Below are 20,614 nucleotides of genomic sequence, written 5' to 3' on the forward strand. Positions count from 1 at the left end.
TAGACGAAACAACATGTCCAAATTTATGACATATCTTTATTTCTCCAATCCCTTTCCGTTTTAATAATGTTTCGTGTTGGGTTCATATATATTGTCCGTTTATGTCTACTAGGAGTTGTATATTTATTGCTTAAAGTTTCTAACAACCATTATCAGTTACAAAAGAAAATATTATAATTGAGTTTTTAGTATTGTGAAAATTAAGAATGCAATAATATGTTGTTTGTGATTGATGATGATATTCAAAATAATCTATGTGAGTTTTAGAGAGCTTGCATAGAAAGATTATTAGTAGCATATAACTGATGTCAGCGAGACAACGATGAAGCACAAATTTAGTTGGTAACGAGGTGAAGTGCAACTTAATTGGTTTATACATTTCTCTTCCAATCAATAGATTGAAGGTTTGAGTAATCATAAGCGGAGAACCATTATTGATGCTTTTAAATAAGCATTGATGCTATCCAATGCATATCAAATATAGAATGTTTTCTACTTAGTGACACTAATAACATATTGCTACAATGAAGAAACAAAATATAAAAACTATTAAGTAAAATACACATCTCTTAAATATATCACTAGCCACAGCCTCCCTATGGCAATCCTAGAACATCAGTGAGTAGATAGGTCACCGCCAGAGTGACCGGATACAACAGCACGACGACATAGCCCAACCAGCGAGGGAACGAGGTCCGGAAGCCCGTGAGAGCTGCCATCCCCGCGTTCATCACGGTGACCACTAGAACCTCCACAAGCACATCTGAGGACAGATTCAGAGCATAAACCGGGGCGAGGAACACGATCAAGCTCACCACATTCCTCATATACACACCGCTGTAAAGCTGCACAACAAATCAAAATGAGAGATTCAGAACATGTACAATTTACAAAGTGAGGGTAGTTATACTATTCATGATGTTTCACCGCTGTTTCATGTTGGTACAAAAAGTTTGAAGTTTATATGAATAAGATAGTTTCATTTGCGTTTCATTTTAATACATTCTTGCCGCAGAGTGTATTAAAATAAAACACAAATAAAACTTTTGTGTCGTTTTAAGAAAACTTCAAACTTTTTGTACCAACAGGAAAACAACGGCAAACATTGTCTGAAGAAGTGGGACTTACTGCAGAGAGTGTCAAAGAAATGGAGTTCTGTGTTTTCCTCGGAGATGAAGTGAACGCTTGAACTGCGACTCGGTAGTTCGTGGCTAAGGGTATGGCGAAGTACGGGACGAAGAAATCAGGCAGATTCGCAGCTGTGGCGAATCCCACGACACTGGTGATCAGTGGCTCTGCAAAAGCCAACATCAATGCGATCCCGAGAATTATTAAGGAAAGAGCTTTTAGATAGTTCAGCCAAGTGGTTAGATCACTTTGGCCACTCCTTTCGTTCGTGCTGTCGCTGTCGCCCAACAAGCCCTGTTGTAATGGATCACTGTCTCTATTCTTTTTAATGCGGTCTAGCCTCTCTTTGGCTAGCTCGTCGAGTAATTTGGTCATCCCTTCGACGAATTCTTCCCTGTTGATACGTCCGTCTCCAGTGGTATCGAAGGACTCCAAGATGTTCTCGACGTCCCTGTCTGTGCTGAAGTCACCTTCATCCATCCTCACACCTAAGAGCAGAACTCGGAGTTCTGCTGCTGATACGGACGTGCTTCTGTCCTTGTCGATTTGGGAAAACAGGCTGCAAATGACACCAAGATGGAACTAATGAGTATTGGAAATGTTGTCAAATTTATGCATTCTCAAAGTATAAATGCTCCGTTTGTTACCATGGAATTGAAATTGTGTTGGATATGGAATTGAATTTAGAGTTTGTCGTGTATAGTGTGCGTATTGTGTAGTGTGTGTTGTATAGTACAACATATGTATTATGTGTTCAGTGTGTGTATTTGTGTGTACGTGCAGTGTGTGTTGTGTGCAGTGTGTGTATTGTGTGTGTATTTGCGCGTATTGTGTGTGAGTACGTGCAGTGTGTGTATTTGTGTGTGTGTGTGTGTGCAATGTGTGTTGTGTGTATTTGGGTGTATTGTGTGTGTGTACGTGCAGTGTATGTTGTGTGCAGCGTGTGTATTGTGTGCTACCAAATACGGGGCAATAGATTTGGAATTGAAAGCTCGATTTCCAAATCCGCACTCTCAATTCTATAGTACCAAATGGAAATGTTGACATTGACCTACTTACCGTTGTATTTTTGTAGCATCGGGACTGCCATTGCTGGATAAGAGCCTCAACAGCTTGTCCTTTGCATACTTACTCATCAAATACTCAAATCTACGGGCCTGAATCCAAGGCCGGAACGACTGGTACAAAATGAAGCCGAAAAGCAACATGACTGAGACAATGAGTGCAATGAGAAGAAACACTCTCTTCACTGATGACGAACTGAAAGCCTCTGCTACCAAAATAATGAGGAAAGGAATCAAGGGTATCAGCATTATCCGAGCAGTGTAGCTCGTCTCAACATCCGTTACAATGCCATAACCTGATTGAAAGAGAGACCAGTTTACCCATTAGATCATCATGAGAATAACATTTTAAGAGCTCAACAAGGTTGATCAAATGCCACCTTTTGGTGTGGTTTTCTGGCTTCCGGATTTGTCGATGGTGGGAGAAACGGAGCGATCGTAGCTAGCAAGGATAACGGAGATGCCCCATATCAGCTGGCGACGCTCGGCGATAATCGGCGATAATTAAAATTTTTTTTTTTTTTTTTTTTGAACCCAACGGCTATTTTACATTCCACCCCTATAAATATTTCCTCCACTTCCTCCATTCATCACCCACAATCTTCATTCTCTCCATTTTCAATCTCTTCTCCCAATCTTCAATTTTCATCAAAATTATGAGCTTTTGGAAGAAAAGTTCCCGATCGGGTAAGGATAAGGGTAAGGGGAAAGAGTCGAGTTCACAAATTCCCAACACGGATGAAGCAAACGAGCAGTGGATGCAGTCGTTGTTGGCGATGGGTTCTCCTCCCGGCCAACTTCCATACGGGGGTCCGTCTCCTTTGCAGACTCCTCCGGCGCGGAGACTTTCTCCGTACTTCAACTCTGCCGGCAGAATGCCCTTTCCAGCCGACGATGTGTATCGGCCCCAGTTCGACACCCCCGGATCAACCCCAGCGACCAAGAATCTCAGGCCGCGACACCGAGCGCGGAGGACTTCGAGGTGGAAGAAACGCCCACCGAGCCGCCTTCTAGGAGCGGGAGGGGGAAGGCGCCGGCGTCGTCGGCTGCGACCGATACGGGTTCCGATGAGAGGCCGAAGCGGGTAAGGACTACTTACACTCTGCAAGAGTCCGAGCCGATAGCCGACTGGCTGGGCGGACACGTCACAGACGCGGAGCGCAAAGAACTACCAGACCGAGATCATATTTCGGGAGCGGATTGCCGCGAAGTACAGGAGCCACAAGACTCGCCTCAATGAAGGACCATGGCAGCGAGGCGATCCGTCGGCATTGGGAGCGCCTCATGAGGGACTGCGGGCACTTCAACGGTATTTATTCTAACTTGATGACTCACATGACGAGTGGCCAGAACGAGCACATGGTCCGAGATGAGGCCATCCGGATGTATAGTAGCCAGTACTTGTCGACGAAGGGCTTCAAGTATTGGAACATCTACGATAAGCTGAAGGATCTCCCCAAATTCCGGACGGGAATGCACGACGCGCTGCACGGGAAATCGGTGCGCTCGCGACTTAGCGTTTCGGAGAGCGAGGGGAGCGCGGCCCACATCGACTTGAGTGGGGATGGTCCGCACGAGCGCCCGGAGGGAGCGAAGAAGGCGAAGGGGAGGCGGAAGGGGAAGGGCGCAACGTCGGAAGTCGCGTCGGAATCCGTCATCGACTTAGAAAAAGCCACTTATTCGAGCAATGTCGCCAATCTGACCCAGATGTACACGCTGTACTTCACCGGCGGCGGGACCCCTGAAGAAAAGGCGGCCCTCTGGAAATGCATCCAACACCTGCAGAGTACGCTGGGGCTCGATCCCGACGCCCCTCCGGCCCCTCCGTCTTAGATTTTTTTTTTTTTAAATCTTTGTTTATTTGCGTTTTTTATTTGTAGTTTTTTTTTTCTCGTTGTATTATATTTTCCAATGATTAATACAACGATGAATTGTTCATTATTAGTCTATTTATTAAATACATTTGTAGGGAAAATTAAATAATATAAAAAATAATGATGTAAAAATGAAATGTTGAGTTAGGGAGAAATAAGGGAGAAATAAGGGAGAAACCAATGTAGCACTTGGCTAAAAACTGGGGGTGTCACACCGCTATTTGGCCGCTCGACCAGCGTGCTTAAGCACCGTGTGTTAGGGGATACATGAAGCGAGCTTATGTTTTTCCTTTTCCCTTAATACTCAAACCACAAGATGCTCTTAACTTAAGTAACATTAATAAAAAAGTAACTGCTACCATTTATTCATGTGGGGTACATATAAAAATTGGGTGTGTTTGGTGGAAAAAAAAAGAAGATGGTGACTTCGGCCTCTATACTACTAGTACTATTATTAAGCTCAATCAACAGCTTACACGTTGCTATTATAGTACTCCACTGTTAAATTAATGAAGAATATCAAATTAGCAACGATATTTTGTCAATTACTCGATGTCTGGACTATGGACTTTTTTGTGTTTGATGCTAGTGCAAGACAACCTGGCGACGTTTTACAATGACATAAACAGACACAAACTTAATGGCTAATACTAATATCTACACTTGACTATGAATAATCCCACACACTTTTGACTCGAGTTAAGTTATATCTCCATCTGAATTTTTATAGTAGCATTAAATAATATATCAATCTGCAACATATTAAACACCTTAAAAATTGTATCTCCATCTAAATCTTCATATTTAGACTGTTTATCAATTTATAACACACTAAATACTTGCATACTATGAATGTTCATCATTTTCCAACACTATCAACATTATACTACAACACAATTGCAAACAACAATAAGCTTGATGATTTTTCTTCATGATTTCCCGACAAATCCATCAAGAAAATTAAAGTGGCAACGAGATGTTATCTACATGTAAAGACTTTTTTGCGTTAGATAGTGGGAGTACTAGCTAGCTAGTGCAAGACAATCTAGCAAAATAATATTCTACACAAGCAATTTAGAAAGAAAAAAAAAAGAGAAGAGACTAACCAAGAACCATGATAATCTGTGGGATTGTGCCAAGAAACTGAAACACGCTTCCCCCAATGATGCCCGGTCCGGTAGTACGGAAAAAGAGGTCGGATCCCATCCCTACATACCGGCCGGCGAAGGTAAGGAGAATTTCAAACACGATGACCAGAAACAGCAGCCCCCACACGTTGCTGGAGCATGGCAAGAATCCATACGTGGGCTCGCACGTCTCGGTCGCGCCCAGGACCTCTCTAATCAGACGGCCATCGCCCACTCGCAGGCTCGCGAGAAGAAGCAACGCAGAAATAATTGTGGTCATATTCTTTGCCATAATAGTAAATAATATGAGCTGCAGACTTCCAACCAATTTGGATATATATCTAAGCAGACATTGACCTCATCAGCAAACTGTCAAACAAGACTTGTTGGTATGTGAGCAAGTGGTCTTAAGCCGCCGGGACATATGAGATGAGGTAACGTTTTTATTGGAGGGGAAGAGTAGAAGAAGATGCGTCGAAAAACTATGTTATAAACAGAGATGCAGCCAATATTTAACGAGTCAACTTGGCCTCCAACGTTGATTTTTGAATATTCAGCTAAGCGTGAAATTATATTATGATAGGCTGTGCTTGCTAGGCTATTTATGTCTAGACAAATTTCTACACGTTAGCATACAAATTTTGGCACATCAAGATGACGCCTTCCATATGGGTCGTCATCAATTGTCTCATTTGGGGTCGCCACGGCTCTTAAGAGATGTGAATCAAATCTGAATGGGATGAATTAATGAAATATATGACCCGTTTAAATATTTTTAAATCGGTGGATAAATAACTTTTCGTATTCGACTGCTATTTCCATCGCGGTTCTGGGGTCGTGTAGTGCTGTAGAAAACACATAAAATATAAAACCCAAAAAAAATCCTTCTAACACCTCTTCCTCCTCCTCTGGTCAAAATTGCTCCAACACAAAACGATGGTACACATATGTTGCCGTCAAATCATGTCATTTTTTTAATCTTACACTGATAGTCGAAACAGAGCTATCAGAATCCTCGTCCCCTTCCTCTCCCCTTGCCACGTCCACCTCGTCCCCTCCCTCTGCCTCGCCCCCCTGGTGTTCTTCCTTGAAATCCTCTGTTAGATACCGGGTTTTGGTTTTGACTACTGCCTCCTCCACGCCCTCTCTTGCTTGGATTATTACCTGCGCCGTTTTGTCCAGGACGCTTCCCACTGCAGGCGGATACGAGTATTGAAATGTGAGCGAATAGAAACAGAGATAAGTATGGGTAGTGTAGTGAATTTTGAACAAGTTTGATTTGTAAACATCTCTTCTGGATTTCTATCCATTGAAAAGTGAGCCGAAGAACATACCCAGTGGTGGTTACAGTTGAATTGCCTGAAGGCTTTGTCGCTTCCTTCCAAGATAAATTAATTCTCTTATCTCCTATAAATGAAGGTGTTTTCGCATGCAGCGGCTGAAAAGAATGAGAAGCAATCAGCTAAAAAAAAATCTTTTGAGTGTATCACCAAAATTTTAGTACTTCCACTTACCTGTGTCATAGCCAAGATATTATTGCAAGTTCTTAAACCAGTTGAGGTGTTCTGCTTTTCTGCTTTCTGCAGATTAAATATGAAATCAAGTAAGTCCATCATCACCAAAACGTTGATCATTTGCTTACTTGAGAACATGGTGATTCAGATAACTCACAATGCTAGCCTTCGACTCGTCAGATCCAGCAGCTGCCAGTGCTTTGCTGTGCTCTGCCATTACCTGATTCAACTTTTTTGTGGTGGCACGAACTAGGTCTTCAACACAATTTAATCTGTGGAAATAACCAAAATTTTGTACCATATTTCAAGAGAGTTTAAACATAAAAGGAACTAATTACGAATGAATTTCAAATTCTTCATTCTACTTGCAGACATTATAGCTCAAGATGAATAATGGATTCCTTCTATCAGGATCCTTTATTATAAAACAAAGTATTGCACGTGCAGAATGAACTCACCGTTCCAAGAAATCTTTATATTGCTCTGAGAAGTCCTCCCCCAGCCTATCTGATGGTTGTCCAGTCACAATCTTGTAACCGCATAAACTATTAGTCGCATTAGGTGCCTGTTAAATAGTGAAAGAACGATGGCTATTAACATGAAATTCCGAGATGCAAGACAAATAACATGAAAGATAAGAAAACACCGTTGACCTTTTGAGCTAGATGGTGGAATGTATATAGCAAGCACTCAACATAAGTAAAATTCATCTCTTCCCCTGATTTTCTCCGAGGCATGGTCTTCTGAAATAAGATGAATAGATTGAACAAGGTATAATAGGTCATTGAGCATATTCACGGCCAAAGTCTGAGACATATTTTCATTGTGAGAATATAATGAAAAGAAGAAATAATAGGAAATTGTTTAATGTCTAATTAAGTTAACTGAAGACGCGGATTTAAAAACTTATGAACTAAAGTAGGAATCACTTTGATTTCATCATATATACTATGATCAGGTTATACTAAAATGGTAAATCTGCTCTAAAATAAGAATTAAAAGTCAACACAAAGAAGACAGAAGAAATTCAACGACATAACACATCACAATATATAGTTCAGGGAGTTGCCTTTAGGATCTGAACCACGGCAGGAAGAATTTGTCTGGAGTCCTGTGGAGAGGTGTAAGGCGAACCCTCCGCAAGGTTTTTAAGCAGGTCCACTTTTCGTTCTTCAGGAAGCTGATGAACAACGGGGTCACATACTTTAGTAAACTGCTCAGTATGCTCTTCTGATAATTTTAAGTTCAGCGAAAATTACAGTTTTCCTTGAAAAGCCAAAAATTTGTTTTAGATAGTCCAAGAGAATTATTCAAGTACAAGAACTCCCTAAATTGACTAAAAACGCTACTCCAGTATATACACATCTATAAAAGTGGAAATTGTGAGGACTCTGCCCAGGGAATGCATAGATAAAAAATTATTGTTCTTTAGAGATTATGGGCGGAACACAATAATATGTATATTCTCTAACCAGAAAAAATAGGGAAGATCAGGTCTATTACATATAATCAATAGAGAAGTTGTGTGAAATTTGCACCTTATCAAATACTGGAAAAATGTGCTTATTTAGATATTTGAAAAACTTGCTATTGGATGCACCCCTCTGCAAGTAGACAAAAAGTCAGCTAAGATCAAATCAATTACTGTACGAATGAAAGGGAAAAATTCACGAGCTCAGTATGAACCTCAAAAAATGGAAGTGCCATAAACAGGCATGAAATCAGTCGATCTATATGGTCACCATCTGCATCCTGCGGTTAGACACATCACAAGACACAAAAAATGAGATTCAACTATGGCCTTTCTCCCTAAAGAAAGCAGAACGAAGGTTTGAAAAATGCACATCCTTCTTGGGAATAAACCACACTTTCTGGTTTTGAAAATTTTAAAGTTCCAAAGCAGATAGCCAAGCTTATAATATAGGGACAAATATAGAGATAAACTCAACTTATTGTACTGAAATTCCAAGATAAACATTTATACAGCACAATGTGGGAGATGTAAGCATTTAACAATTACTGCAGGTACATATATTTTTCTTTCTATTCCAAGATACCAACAAGTTCCTCCTCAAAATATTGGATCCAACACGGATAGTATCTTTTACCAGGACAATAAGAAAAGAATACATACATCGAATTGTGCATCCAGATCAGCTTGGCTTTCTATAATTTCAATCAGTTCCTGGATCCTCTCTGGGGGAGCTTTCTCACCAAACATGTTCAAGCTTTTCAAGAAATCCATGAACAAATTAAATTCGGCTCCAGTGACATCTTGTAGGCTCTGCATATTTAAAGTCAAAAGAATCATGCATTTTATAGTTAAGTACCATATTAGCTAAACAAGTGATGTCTTGGTCCAATTCTTCAAATTCCGTTTGAAACAACTCAACTCAATTACATAGACAAGGCATGGACCATCGAAAAACTTGAATATGTCAACATCCACGAAAAGAAAAAAAGGGGGAATTTAGGCAAACCTTTTTTATCAAATCAGTAATGTGCCTTTCCATTTGCTCAGCAGGTCTCAGGAGCTCAGCTCTGAGTGGAAAGACCTAAATGAAAGAATGTGGAAATGATTCTTCCAAGACAACTACAAGGCATGAGCTGTAATAAAGGAATTTGAAATCTTTCTACCTTGTCTTTAATGAAAAGTAAGGTCCTTTCACGTAGATTTTCATCTGTTAGTTGCTCGTCAACACTCTCAATATGCTTAAATAGGGCTGTCAAGGAAGCTAAGCAATGCACGAAAATGTAAGGCTCAACAATAAATGAAGAAAGCAAAGTTATAACTAGAAAACCCATCTCTAAACTGATTAATCTTCCACCCATTATTACTGCTATACTACTTCATTGTTTAACATAGCCCAGTTTCTTTATACACTTCACGCTCTAATGAAAAAACAGACAAAGTAGCAAACTCATGTAACATGATGGAAAACAGTATAACACCAACAGCAACTTAAGGATTTGGGCATGTGACATTTGCTGAAACATGTGATATTGACGTTCGTTCCATATCTCAATATCAATCTCCTCTTTGAGATGCCAAATTGCACGTGTAGACAGACACTCTTATACATGTAATCTATCAGCAGAATTACCTCGAACATCTTGTCTCAGTAAGGACAAAAGTGCTTTATTTACAGCATCACGCTCCACATTTTCCTCTACATAGAAAAAGAGAAATCTTTCATAAGCCATGTTTCTACTTATCAGTTAACAAAATAGCATAAATTAGCATTCTTGAAAGATAATCAGAGCACTTAATACCAGCTGTAAGGAGCTGTGCAAGAATGTCAACAATTTTAGAAAGATGCTCAGGCGTGTCCTTGCAGAAAAGTGGTAGTCCACGGATTGCTTGCACCCGAATCTGAAATCATGTGCATTACCACTATTAAACACTCCATTAGATGCTCAGTAACTCAATAGCTTCTAACATTAGACAATTCTATTAGATAATTCTACACATTGGGAACAAAATTGGGAACAAATTAGGTTGCAATCAAACAACAAAAGGTCACCTACCCCGATCTCTTCAGCTTCACACAAATCAAGATGCGCGTGGACAGCATTTTCCGATAGCCCGGGAAAGTGCTTGAAGAACCGAGGGATGAGCTGCGCAGCTAATTGCCTGGATTTCACACTGCTGCTCTTCGCCGCTTTTATTATGTTCTCGTAATCTTCAGTATGCTGATTGCAATTTTGCAGCCGAGAAATTAACACTTATCAATAACAAATTCACTGATCAATAGCTAAGATTCAAAAAAAGAGGGATGCGGAAATGAATTGAATCAGTCACCTGAGACTTGTCTTTGACTTCGTTGAGGCGTTCGCCATACTCGTAGAGCTTCTCAATGTCCTTCGCCTCGTCGGAAGCTTCCGCCATTGCTGTCCACTGGGGAATTGGGAGTAGTGAAAGCCTGCCTATAGATACAGTATACTTGTATGTATATGTGGATACGTTCAAGTTCAACAGCACAAGTTTGGGAAAGGAGACTGAGTTGACTCGGCGACGGCGAGGAATTATAGGATTTACTATTATCGAGTTGTATAAATTGAAAATTAAATTCATTAAATCTAATCTATTACATTGTTAATTTATGGGCCTAAATCAACTTATTCATGGGCCTATATTAACCCATGTAATTGATTTATGCACTTTAGTTTTAAGATTGGCCTATTCCATTCATGGGCCTGAATCAATCATGTAACGATTAATGGGCTTACATTATCAAATGGGAAGCAAAAGGCATTATATTTTTTTAATATTGGTTTATCAGAATTATATATTTAATATTGTAAAATAAACTTTTTTTGGTGTTATTCGTAAATCAAGAAGATCAATGATTTATATCTATATATAGAATCTACAAATTTTTCCAGACAAAACTCCATTCGTATCATCATTAATAACTCAATTATAAAATGCATCAGTATGACATTATCAGTATATGTAACATATGCATATGCAATTATTATTTGCTTGAAGAACTTGATATATAAGAGTATTTGATCGCATCTGTAATATCATATTTCTAAATTGAAATAAAATTTTCATGTTCGGTTTTGATATAGAGATGTTCAAAGAACTGAATCGACGTCGCCTATAAGCCTATAACTCCTCCCTACCCTTCCGTTGGTTAATGATAGTCCTAATAAGGCGTAGCACGAGTTTTAACATAAGTGGTTAGAAAGTACTCCGTGTTTTGTGAGTAGAGAAATGATCTAAAAGTTAAGTATTTTTTTGTGAATGTACCTAAATTGGAGACGTGGAAGAGACTATTTTATCTACTATAACACTTGTCTCTACTCAGTTACTTGTTTTTTGCATGTACTAGTATAATATGAGTGCACTACAAATGGAAGATGGGAGACAAAGTGCTTTATTACAAATGTACATAGAGAAGAAAGTGTGTCGCACTCACTTAGTTACAAGCATGTGTGACAACTACCAAGTCAAAATTCTGCAAAAGAAAGTGGAACCACCACTACTTACAGTTCACAACCCAACAACATTAAAATCATCTCATATTCAATCAATAAATATAAAAAATTGTCTTGACACAAGGGATTCTTGTTGCAATTCTCACTGTTACTAAGGTCCACACAGATCTGCAACAGACTATAAAGATAACATAAGCCATGGTCCACAGCTTTAAGTTATCCTGCACCCAATAGCCATATAACAAATTCAGAATGTAGCAAACAGAAATTGAATAAAAGTGGCTTTTAAGGAGTGATCAATATGGTGGGGTCCAAAGAGTTTCTAGGAACTTTTTATTTACAGATAAATTGTTAGCAGAAATAATCATTAAGTTTGATCAATTTAGGGTTTGTCCTGCAATTTTAAAATTCCGCCTAAAAAATAATGAGGTTTGGATTTTTCGCAATTATACTATGGCAAAAAAATGCGATCGTCACCAAAATTATTTGCGTGGATAATTGCGAACAAATACAAAACTTTGTACTTTTATTGAATGATTTTGCAGATTTGCGGGAGTTACCAGAATTTATATGAGCTTTATGTTAAGCAACTTGCCCTCTATTTATTTATTTTGTAATATAATGTATCGATGAAATCATGTTTTTTCTATCAGATGATTCAATTATCAAAAACTACTCCCACTTATCTTCAACCGATCTTGGTCTTTCTTAATTCAGAAAGCCGGTTCGTATCAAATGTAACAATGTCTCAATCTTATGCATCGCTCCAATAAATTGCCTAAATAAATTTTTTTTTAGACCAAAAAGGTTGCTTCATTTGTTGAAAGATGGCTTATTGCATTTGCACATGCAAAGCATTTAAGGAACTTTTCTGGCTTCACACTTTATGACATCTCTTTTTGTAAATGCATTAACTATCTACCATCAGATACTATATTCCACAATATAAATATACTCACATTTGTGTTTCATTCGATTTCACCAGCCAGATATCTATAACTGTTTTGTCCCACTTGTTGATGTGCATGTAAAAAAATAATGATAAAGGGCCACAATTTTTACCTAATAAAAAGTGTTCGAGAGTAACAAATTTGAGAAGATATGAAGTTAAACACACAGAGACTTACATACGTATAATTAAACTGAAGAAACACATAAAAAACATACACCAAGTCACCAATAGGACATCCAACTATGGCAGATAAACAATTACAAATTTATAGAAAAAAAGACAACACAACACAACCAAGTCACAAAAGTAAATCTAAACCACACTCAAGATAATCATATTGCTAGAAATTGAGAGAACCAATAGAACATACTTAGTACCTACGATATCATTGGAAGACATAATAATAACAAAAGTCGAAAATTGCATCAGTCGGTAGTTATCGAGAAATTAAATGTGGCATATGATGCATCAGTCGACAACTATTAGATAATTTTAAAGCAAAGATGATTTAACCGCGATTTACCACATCAATACCTAAGATTGATGCATTGTCATTCTCGAGGGTGAGATGACGAGACTAAAATGAGACTGATATACCGTCATTGTGGTATCGCCTCGCCGTCAATTCACCTTTCCACGTATCCATGTTAACACCAACCTTTACGGAATTCTCTATAGTTGCAAAATCAGATATAAAATTTTGTATACAAAACTATAAAATGATGAAAGTTAAGTAATCGCCCTATAACTTTTGACAATGGGTGTGCGATGACATTTATTTTGGGAATAAATGCTAAAAATGACTCATGTTACTTTTATGAATGTGATTAAATGATGCATTTATGAATCCCATGCACGGATTTGTCCTTGTCTAGTAATTATTGCTAATCTGAAAGACTGTGACAAATTATAAATTTCACGCATCACCATAAAATGAACAATACTACTCTTCCTAAACTTCGTAAACAACAAATCTACGTGACCAAATTTTGTACAACCAAAATCTAGTTTATTTGACCAAAAATAAATTTATTTATGCATTTAATTAAAATATTTAGATGCATATATAATACATGAAAAGTGCATAATATTGTGGTCATATATTTATAATTTTTGTATAATTTTTTTATTTTTTTAGAACCATAAATATAATTAGTGCATACTTTAATTCAAATATTAAAAACAATAGAAAGAAAATTCAAATATAAATATAAAAAATGAGGTTAAAGGCTAATAAGTCTTTTTAACTTATCCACTTACTATATTTATAATTTTAATATATAACTAATCCATCAAATTATTAATATAACCTTATTTTGGTTGTACAAAATTTGGTTGTTTATCATTACTGCTTTGTAAATTATGGCCACTTTGTATTTTTTTTTGCTACTTCAAAATTTGTCTAAGAGCATTTTAGTAATTTTATAATCAAATCACAAATTTAGAAAAAAAATACTTGGAGTATAAATTTATTATGCGTTGAAGCTATAATTTTACGGCTAATTTATTCATCCATTTTTATTATTCCTCTTTTCTTTTAACATGAATATCAAGAAACAACAATAAACTAGTTTTCTTTTAAAATTTCTTTAAAATTTAACAAATTAACTTTAATTTCGAAGAAGTTGTGAAATGTCTTGTTATAAAATATCTGGGTCTGGAGTGCCACTCCAAATAGTACTATATCCCATTAAACTATTGTTGATGCAAATAAGGAAAGGAAATAGAGTTAGTAGGTGTTGTGTACACTGGTTCTTGTATTTAGTACACTCCCTCTCCACCTTAAGACAAGAGAAATAGAATCTAACACATCTCCTCACCACCACTGTTTCCTAAATTGTCCTAACCTCTCACAAAGCCACAACCATCTCCCATGTCTCCCTCCTCCACATTCCTCATCATTCTCATTATCTTTCTACTCGCCTCCTCCGCCCGAAGCCGGAAGCCCCGGTACCAGCTCTCCGTAGATTTCTACGCCAAGTCATGCCCGAAGCTCGATCAGCTCGTCGCCTCCGTCACCTCCCAGCACTTCAAGGAAGCCCCCGTCTCCGCCCCCGCCACCATCCGCCTCTTCTTCCACGACTGCTTCGTACAAGTAACGCCTTTTTTCCCACAATGCCGAAAAACAGATAGTTTGGAGTTTGTACAATATTTACAGTCTGCATTTTATTACATTCCAACGCATATATATGTATCTTGTGTTGTGTGAAGGGATGTGATGCATCAGTGCTGATTTCGTCAAAACCGGGCAGCAAGGAGCTGGCGGAGAGGGATGCGGATGATAACAAGGAGCTGGCGCAAGAGGCTTTCGATGCCATTGATATGGCGAAGGCGCTTGTCGAGAGAAACTGCCCTGGTGTCGTCTCTTGCGCTGACATTCTCGCCATTGCGGCCCGGGATTTCGTCCATCTGGTTAGTAATCCATCTGTCTCATTTGAGTGAAACATTTCTTTTAAAGTAGAGAGAATTTTTATATAAAATTGAATATGAAATATTCTTTTATGGTCGCATCACAATTCACTCGAACTCTCGAAATCTCTGTTCTTGAATAATAACCACTCTGCTATTAGGTCAACACACGCACACAAGTCTTATCTTGATGGTGACCTCTGCTTCACAAAACATAGATAAAGTGTTAGTTTCCAATGCAATATTTCTCTATCATCTCACAAGATTTGATTGACTATGTCAGAAATCACGGGACTTATATAAATGTAATATAATCATTAGGGATTGTTGAAATCTAGAGTTAACTGTCCACAATTAGTTCAAACAGTCCAAAATTTCACTAATTTTTGTCACATTTTAAAAAACAAGAAAACAGCTCTGCAAATTTTGTCCATTACATGACCAAAACAAACCAATTAGGAATCTTATAAACATATTCGAAGGCATAATTTGTCATTAGGGAGACAGTGACAAAAGTCTATGAAGACCAACATGATAACAAGACAAATTTTTCTTGTAACATTTGTGTTAATTTATGTGATTAGGCTGGAGGGCCATATTATCAAGTGAAGAAAGGAAGATGGGATGGGAAGATATCCATGGCTTCAAGGGTAGCATCCAATCTCCCACGGTCTAATGCGACCGTGGATGAGCTCGTTAGGATCTTCAGCTCGAAGGGCCTAACGCTCGAAGACATGGTCATCCTGTCGGGGGCTCACACCATAGGCTTCGCGCACTGCAAGCAGTTTGTGAGCCGGTTGTACGACTACAAGGGCACGAAGCAGCCGGATCCATCGATGGACCCGAGGCTGCTGAAGGCCCTCAAGATGTCATGCCCACACTTTGGAGGGAACACTGATATTGTTGCACCGTTTGATGTCACAACTCCTTTTGCATTCGACAATGCTTATTATGGGAATTTGATGGCTAAATTGGGGTTGTTGGCTTCTGATCAAGCACTGTTCTTGGACCCTAGGACTAAGGTATTGGTGCAGGAAATGGCTAAGGATAAAAACAAGTTTTTTCAAGCATTTGGTGTGGCTATGGACAAAATGGGATCTATTGGTGTCAAGAGAGGCACTAAACATGGGGAGAGAAGAAAAGTTTGCTCTTTGCATGTGGGATGACTTCTTGTTTGTTACCAACCATTTTTCTTTTGGAGAAAAATACATTCTTTTTGTATTTTGTTCATAATTCATTCACCTTTGCATTGTTTTTAGGCATGTGAAGATTTGTGGGGATAAAAACATTCATAAGCTGTTTGGGACATGGTATTTGTCTATTGAAATCATGAATCTTCCATAATTAGATCACAATTATCAGAAAGCAGAGACAACTGATTGATTAGGGACAAAAAATAGTTGAGATCATATACTACAAGCTCAACTCATTCTTTAAGATTATGGTTCTTCGACAGACACTAATTACGCGCTAGGGAAGCAAAACGACATACATAGCGTTGATTCTTGAAATATTGTGGGATTTTAACATCAGCTGCTGCATTACTTCCTTCAAATGCTGCGCAGGTTTGAGATGGTGGCAGCAGCAGTAATTAGAGCCTGCTTGCCACAGCATAAGATCCCGGTTTTCCTGCACCGAGATATATTGTTTGTGATAATATGATCCCAGTGGCTTTAGGACATTGCATATATGACTATGATACTTATGATGGAGAGCATTATATTAGGCAAATAAATCTTACGGATCTTCACGTCTGAGACATGTAAAAGCAGAAATAAGGTCTTCGCAAACACCCACAGCGGAATTACTTTTGACATCTTCCAGCATATCAGAGAAGCCTTGAGATTCATCGTGTAATAGCATCACATATGCCTAGAAAAGAGATCGAGGTCAGACAGTAAAGCAGAGCACTTCCTCTGTTTTACAACACAGCTCTTGATATATCATTTTTGTACACATGAGGTTGGAGGGAAAGGGTGATACGAGTGCGTAGAGCCAAATAATATGTATTTCAAGCTATAAGACAGGAGGAGACACCTGGAAACCATAGGCGAGCAGCAACTGAATAGCTTCTGTTGTGATTTTTTTAATGATACTTTTGGTCCTCTTGCTGTTGGACAGAAATTTTAAAAGTCCATCTAAGTTCTCAGTGTTGATTGTACCAGTTGAGCTTCTAGTTTGAACGGAATTCTGCAACATATACTAAAAAGGATCAATGAATGATCGTCTCAGGAGTACAAGTTTTAAATATTATGCAACACGTTTACCAGATTCTGAACTAAGATGGATTAGAATACAGCTTAAACAATGCATATTTTGCATACACGCTTTCAGAATTAGCACATTCGAAGCTCAGACCAGATTTCACATGCCAGCAGCTAAAAATAGAGAGAAAGACCACAATAGATCTGAATCATGAACGCTCAAATAGAGGATCACATTTATAGCCACTTCTCAGAACTCAATTGCTTCAAAAGGAATTTCTATCAAAACTGAGACGAGGAAGTTTCCTTTCTGATGATACCTATCTGATGAGAGAATGTATACTTAAAGTAGGTCAAAGCTTGCAACCTAGCCAAGTAAAAGGTAGCACTAATTGATGATATTTTGGCAGAATATCAAGATGAGGGGTTTAATAAAAGATGAACCTAGAGGAAAGATGAGGTTGCGGACCTTTGAAATGTACTTTTGAAAATACTGCACGATGATCTCAAGCCTCCATTTTGGGTCAAACACCTGAAAGCAGTTTGAAGGTCAATCAAATAGATTCAGAAACCAGGTTATAACATTAGAGATAATTAATGTGATGCCGAAAATATTGCCAATAAGAGAATGGATTTGGCAGTTGCTAACAGTTTAAGCAATAGATAAGAATATTAAAAAACACGTTTTCGATGAGATCAAGATGCTTGGCTGGAAAAATAAAGTAATTGGACAATGCAGAAATAGGGTCTATAAGTAAAACAAGAGAGGACCTTAAGGAATGAAGAAAGAACATCACTATCATTAATGAGTTCGTCCAAAATTATCTCCACTGCTGGTGTCCTGAAATATGAGTAATTCACAGCATATCCCTCAATTCTAAAATAACAAACTTTCCATACAGATAAGCAAGAAGTACCTTACACCATCAGCCCTGGTTGTAAGGCCATGCTGATCAGCTGTCCTCTTTGAAGAATCTAGCTCCATGATCTATATGACATAAAAAATTGTTAAAAAGAATCTAAGTTATAGCATAACCGAAGAAACAAGGAGCTAAATAGTTCACCATTATGAAAAATTTCTTCAGGACATTGCAAGTAGACTTTTTTACTTCTGGTAAAGCTAATGCAATGGCCTTATCAGCTTCATGCAATTCCTCCCCTTGAGTTTTATCACTGCAGCTATCTTCTTCAGAAGATACAGTAGATTGAGACAAGTTGTACAAGGCAGACAAAGAACTCTTTATTAATCCTTTGTATGTTATCTTTCTTGATCCCTGCAAAAGGACTCCTAAAGTCAGGGATGCATAAACTTTAAATATAAGCACATCCATACAAACTAAAAACATTTTAGTTATTGAAAATTGCAATTTAGGAATCCAGGGAGGCATACCAGAAGCATGCTCAGCAATGACTCCCTCAAAATGATCCAGTCCAGATTTTCTGCAAGAACATAAGAATCAACCTTGGTTTCCCTAAGTCCACCACAATGAAACCGTGAAATTCTACCTTGATAAGTGCTGTTACGAGGCTGAAAATCCCCTTCAAGGACAGTGACAAGATATTGAAGCAGTAACATTTTCTTCATGAACTGCAAGAATGGCTCAGGATTATTGTTGCATGAACTAGAAGTTGAGGCTCTTCACTCATGCGTAAAGTTTTGAAATATATGAAACATACAGCGTACATTAGTGGCCTATTGGCTATTAGAAATATGAAATAACTGCATAATATCATCCAAAATTGGGAGTATCAAGTTTGCATTGTCAAAGAAAATAGGAGAAACAATCTTAAAGGCAATTTGTTAAACAAAAGACTTACCCCTATATCTACTGCTTCAGACTTCATTTCCACAGACACATCAGCTATTTCTTTTATAAGAGTGTGGAATCCCTAAAAACATTAGTTTGGGCTTTCAAAAATAAGCTACTATCAGCAGATAGCAATTAAGTAAATCATCAATGAAAAGGTTTTCTTCCCTGACTATCTATTATCTAATACTTGTAAACGAAAGAAACAACATAAGTAGCCTGATGACAGACCGAGGAGTCCACTAAATTTCTTGAATGATTTGTAGCATCCCACTTCTTGTCGGAACCATCCATCGTAAAAGTAAAAGGTGACCATGCCTGGCATACAGCAGCTAATTGACATGAAAAGTTGAAATCCCACAAAAAGGAGGGTAATGGAATATGAGATAACTTAGTATTAATCACCTCTTCAACCATAATAAAAGAGGAGACTTTACGGGAAGAAGAATCTGATTGTTCTCCTTCGGATAGGTACAGTCGAGGAAACCGCTGTATGTCAAATATATAATGCTCAGAGGTAAAGCATAACTCGAATACGAACTGCCCATAAATGTGAAAACAAAGAATTTCACATAATCAAAATTAACATGGGAAAAGAGAAGAAGCAAGTACCTTGTCTAGCTCAACAAGAAGCTGGTAACTTTGAATCACCAAATCAAGCGAATCCGCATCAATCAGGATATGAAAAATGGCCTCAAGCATTTTGCTGCAGATTCAAATTGCAACAAAAACAATACTTGAGCTCACACAGCATGGTATATATGCCAATTGAACTCGTAAACACAAACAGAACAGTACGAGCGCTGCAGGAGGTACCGTGTAGGTGCGTTTCCATCATCGGTTTTAAGACAAGTAGTTCGCACAGCCTCGAGGAAAGCAAGCCCTAAACCAAAACGATTGATCAAAATGCGAAAATCCTTGCAAGTATCAAAGTAAATAGACGGTCCAGGGCTAATTTACTCACGATCGTCGTCGAGGTGGTGAGAAACTTTGGAAGCATTGAAACCAGAGGTGTCGAGAAGCGCCAACGTGTTCTCTTCCAATCCTTGGTTGCCGCCATCGCCTCCGATTCTCGTCCGCCTCTTCATGTTCTTCTCCTTCAAACTTAGCCCAATTTTGAAACCCTAACCTAATAAGGATTGGGATTTATTCCGTAACGAACTAACACTACATTTTCCCGCCATTACACTATCGTCTCAACATGAATCATTTAACAATTTAATCAAGAAATGGTTAAGTAATTATTAATGAAAGATGGTTTTTTCAACACATAAAACTTTTCATATGTTTCAACTTGATACATCATCATTTATCATTAATACATTCTTTTAAGTTTCATACATAATTATTTATGGTTAAAAATTTAAAATTAACTAAAATTATATCCCAAACTTTCGACATATTTCAAAACTATCCCAAACTTTCATAATGTTTTAAAATAAACCCAACTATCATAAATAAATAAAAATAATTCCGTTGCCGGGACTTGAACCCGGGTCTCTCGGGTGAGAGCCGAGTATCCTAACCAACTAGACTACAACGGAAGATATGTGTAAGTTTTTATGGTTATCTATATAGATATATTCA

General features: G+C 38.1%; 4 protein-coding genes and 1 non-coding gene across 6 annotated transcripts; 1 reads left to right on the forward strand and 4 right to left on the reverse strand.

Annotated features, from left to right (window-relative positions):
- Positions 1-351: 351 nt before the first annotated feature.
- LOC125189321 (sodium/calcium exchanger NCL2-like) lies at positions 352-5,749 on the reverse strand. The gene is made up of 6 exons (XM_048086611.1): positions 5,173-5,749; positions 3,528-3,607; positions 2,573-2,666; positions 2,188-2,488; positions 1,129-1,687; positions 352-845 (listed from the first exon to the last, which is right to left on the reverse strand). The coding sequence occupies exons 1-6, from the start codon at positions 5,483-5,485 to the stop codon at positions 597-599; spliced, it is 1,596 nt and encodes a 531-aa protein (XP_047942568.1). The 5' UTR covers positions 5,486-5,749; the 3' UTR covers positions 352-596.
- A 208-nt stretch (positions 5,750-5,957) lies between these two features.
- LOC125222776 (apoptosis inhibitor 5-like protein API5) lies at positions 5,958-10,723 on the reverse strand. Its single transcript, XM_048125583.1, has 16 exons — positions 10,510-10,723; positions 10,236-10,400; positions 9,981-10,080; positions 9,812-9,877; positions 9,345-9,442; positions 9,188-9,262; positions 8,842-8,991; positions 8,394-8,459; positions 8,246-8,311; positions 7,777-7,887; positions 7,361-7,450; positions 7,166-7,272; positions 6,865-6,979; positions 6,708-6,773; positions 6,528-6,631; positions 5,958-6,386 (listed from the first exon to the last, which is right to left on the reverse strand). The coding sequence occupies exons 1-16, from the start codon at positions 10,594-10,596 to the stop codon at positions 6,200-6,202; spliced, it is 1,653 nt and encodes a 550-aa protein (XP_047981540.1). The 5' UTR covers positions 10,597-10,723; the 3' UTR covers positions 5,958-6,199.
- Positions 10,724-14,397: 3,674 nt separating this feature from the next.
- Positions 14,398-16,342, forward strand: LOC125201231 (peroxidase 19). The gene is made up of 3 exons (XM_048099265.1): positions 14,398-14,701; positions 14,818-15,018; positions 15,600-16,342. Exons 1-3 carry the CDS (start codon positions 14,480-14,482, stop codon positions 16,179-16,181), a joined length of 1,005 nt encoding a protein of 334 aa, XP_047955222.1. The 5' UTR covers positions 14,398-14,479; the 3' UTR covers positions 16,182-16,342.
- An 82-nt stretch (positions 16,343-16,424) lies between these two features.
- Positions 16,425-20,271, reverse strand: LOC125201218 (negative regulator of systemic acquired resistance SNI1). 2 transcript variants are annotated; one of them, XM_048099244.1, is made up of 15 exons: positions 19,992-20,271; positions 19,826-19,910; positions 19,640-19,733; positions 19,433-19,516; positions 19,259-19,345; positions 19,038-19,109; positions 18,726-18,807; positions 18,610-18,659; positions 18,284-18,493; positions 18,137-18,207; positions 17,991-18,060; positions 17,689-17,751; positions 17,053-17,205; positions 16,757-16,887; positions 16,425-16,644 (listed from the first exon to the last, which is right to left on the reverse strand). In XM_048099244.1, exons 1-15 carry the CDS (start codon positions 20,113-20,115, stop codon positions 16,566-16,568), a joined length of 1,455 nt encoding a protein of 484 aa, XP_047955201.1. In that variant the 5' UTR covers positions 20,116-20,271; the 3' UTR covers positions 16,425-16,565. The 2 variants fall into 2 exon arrangements, with proteins under 2 accessions (XP_047955201.1, XP_047955209.1); XM_048099252.1 differs by having other exon boundaries at positions 19,844-19,910; positions 19,992-20,269.
- A 227-nt stretch (positions 20,272-20,498) lies between these two features.
- Positions 20,499-20,571, reverse strand: TRNAE-CUC. The gene has a single exon. It is a non-coding gene; the product is annotated as a tRNA-Glu (tRNA).
- Between the last annotated feature and the right edge of the window lie 43 nt (positions 20,572-20,614).

This window comes from Salvia hispanica, chromosome 1 (genome assembly GCF_023119035.1).
Source record: "Salvia hispanica cultivar TCC Black 2014 chromosome 1, UniMelb_Shisp_WGS_1.0, whole genome shotgun sequence".
Taxonomy (NCBI): domain Eukaryota; kingdom Viridiplantae; phylum Streptophyta; class Magnoliopsida; order Lamiales; family Lamiaceae; genus Salvia; species Salvia hispanica.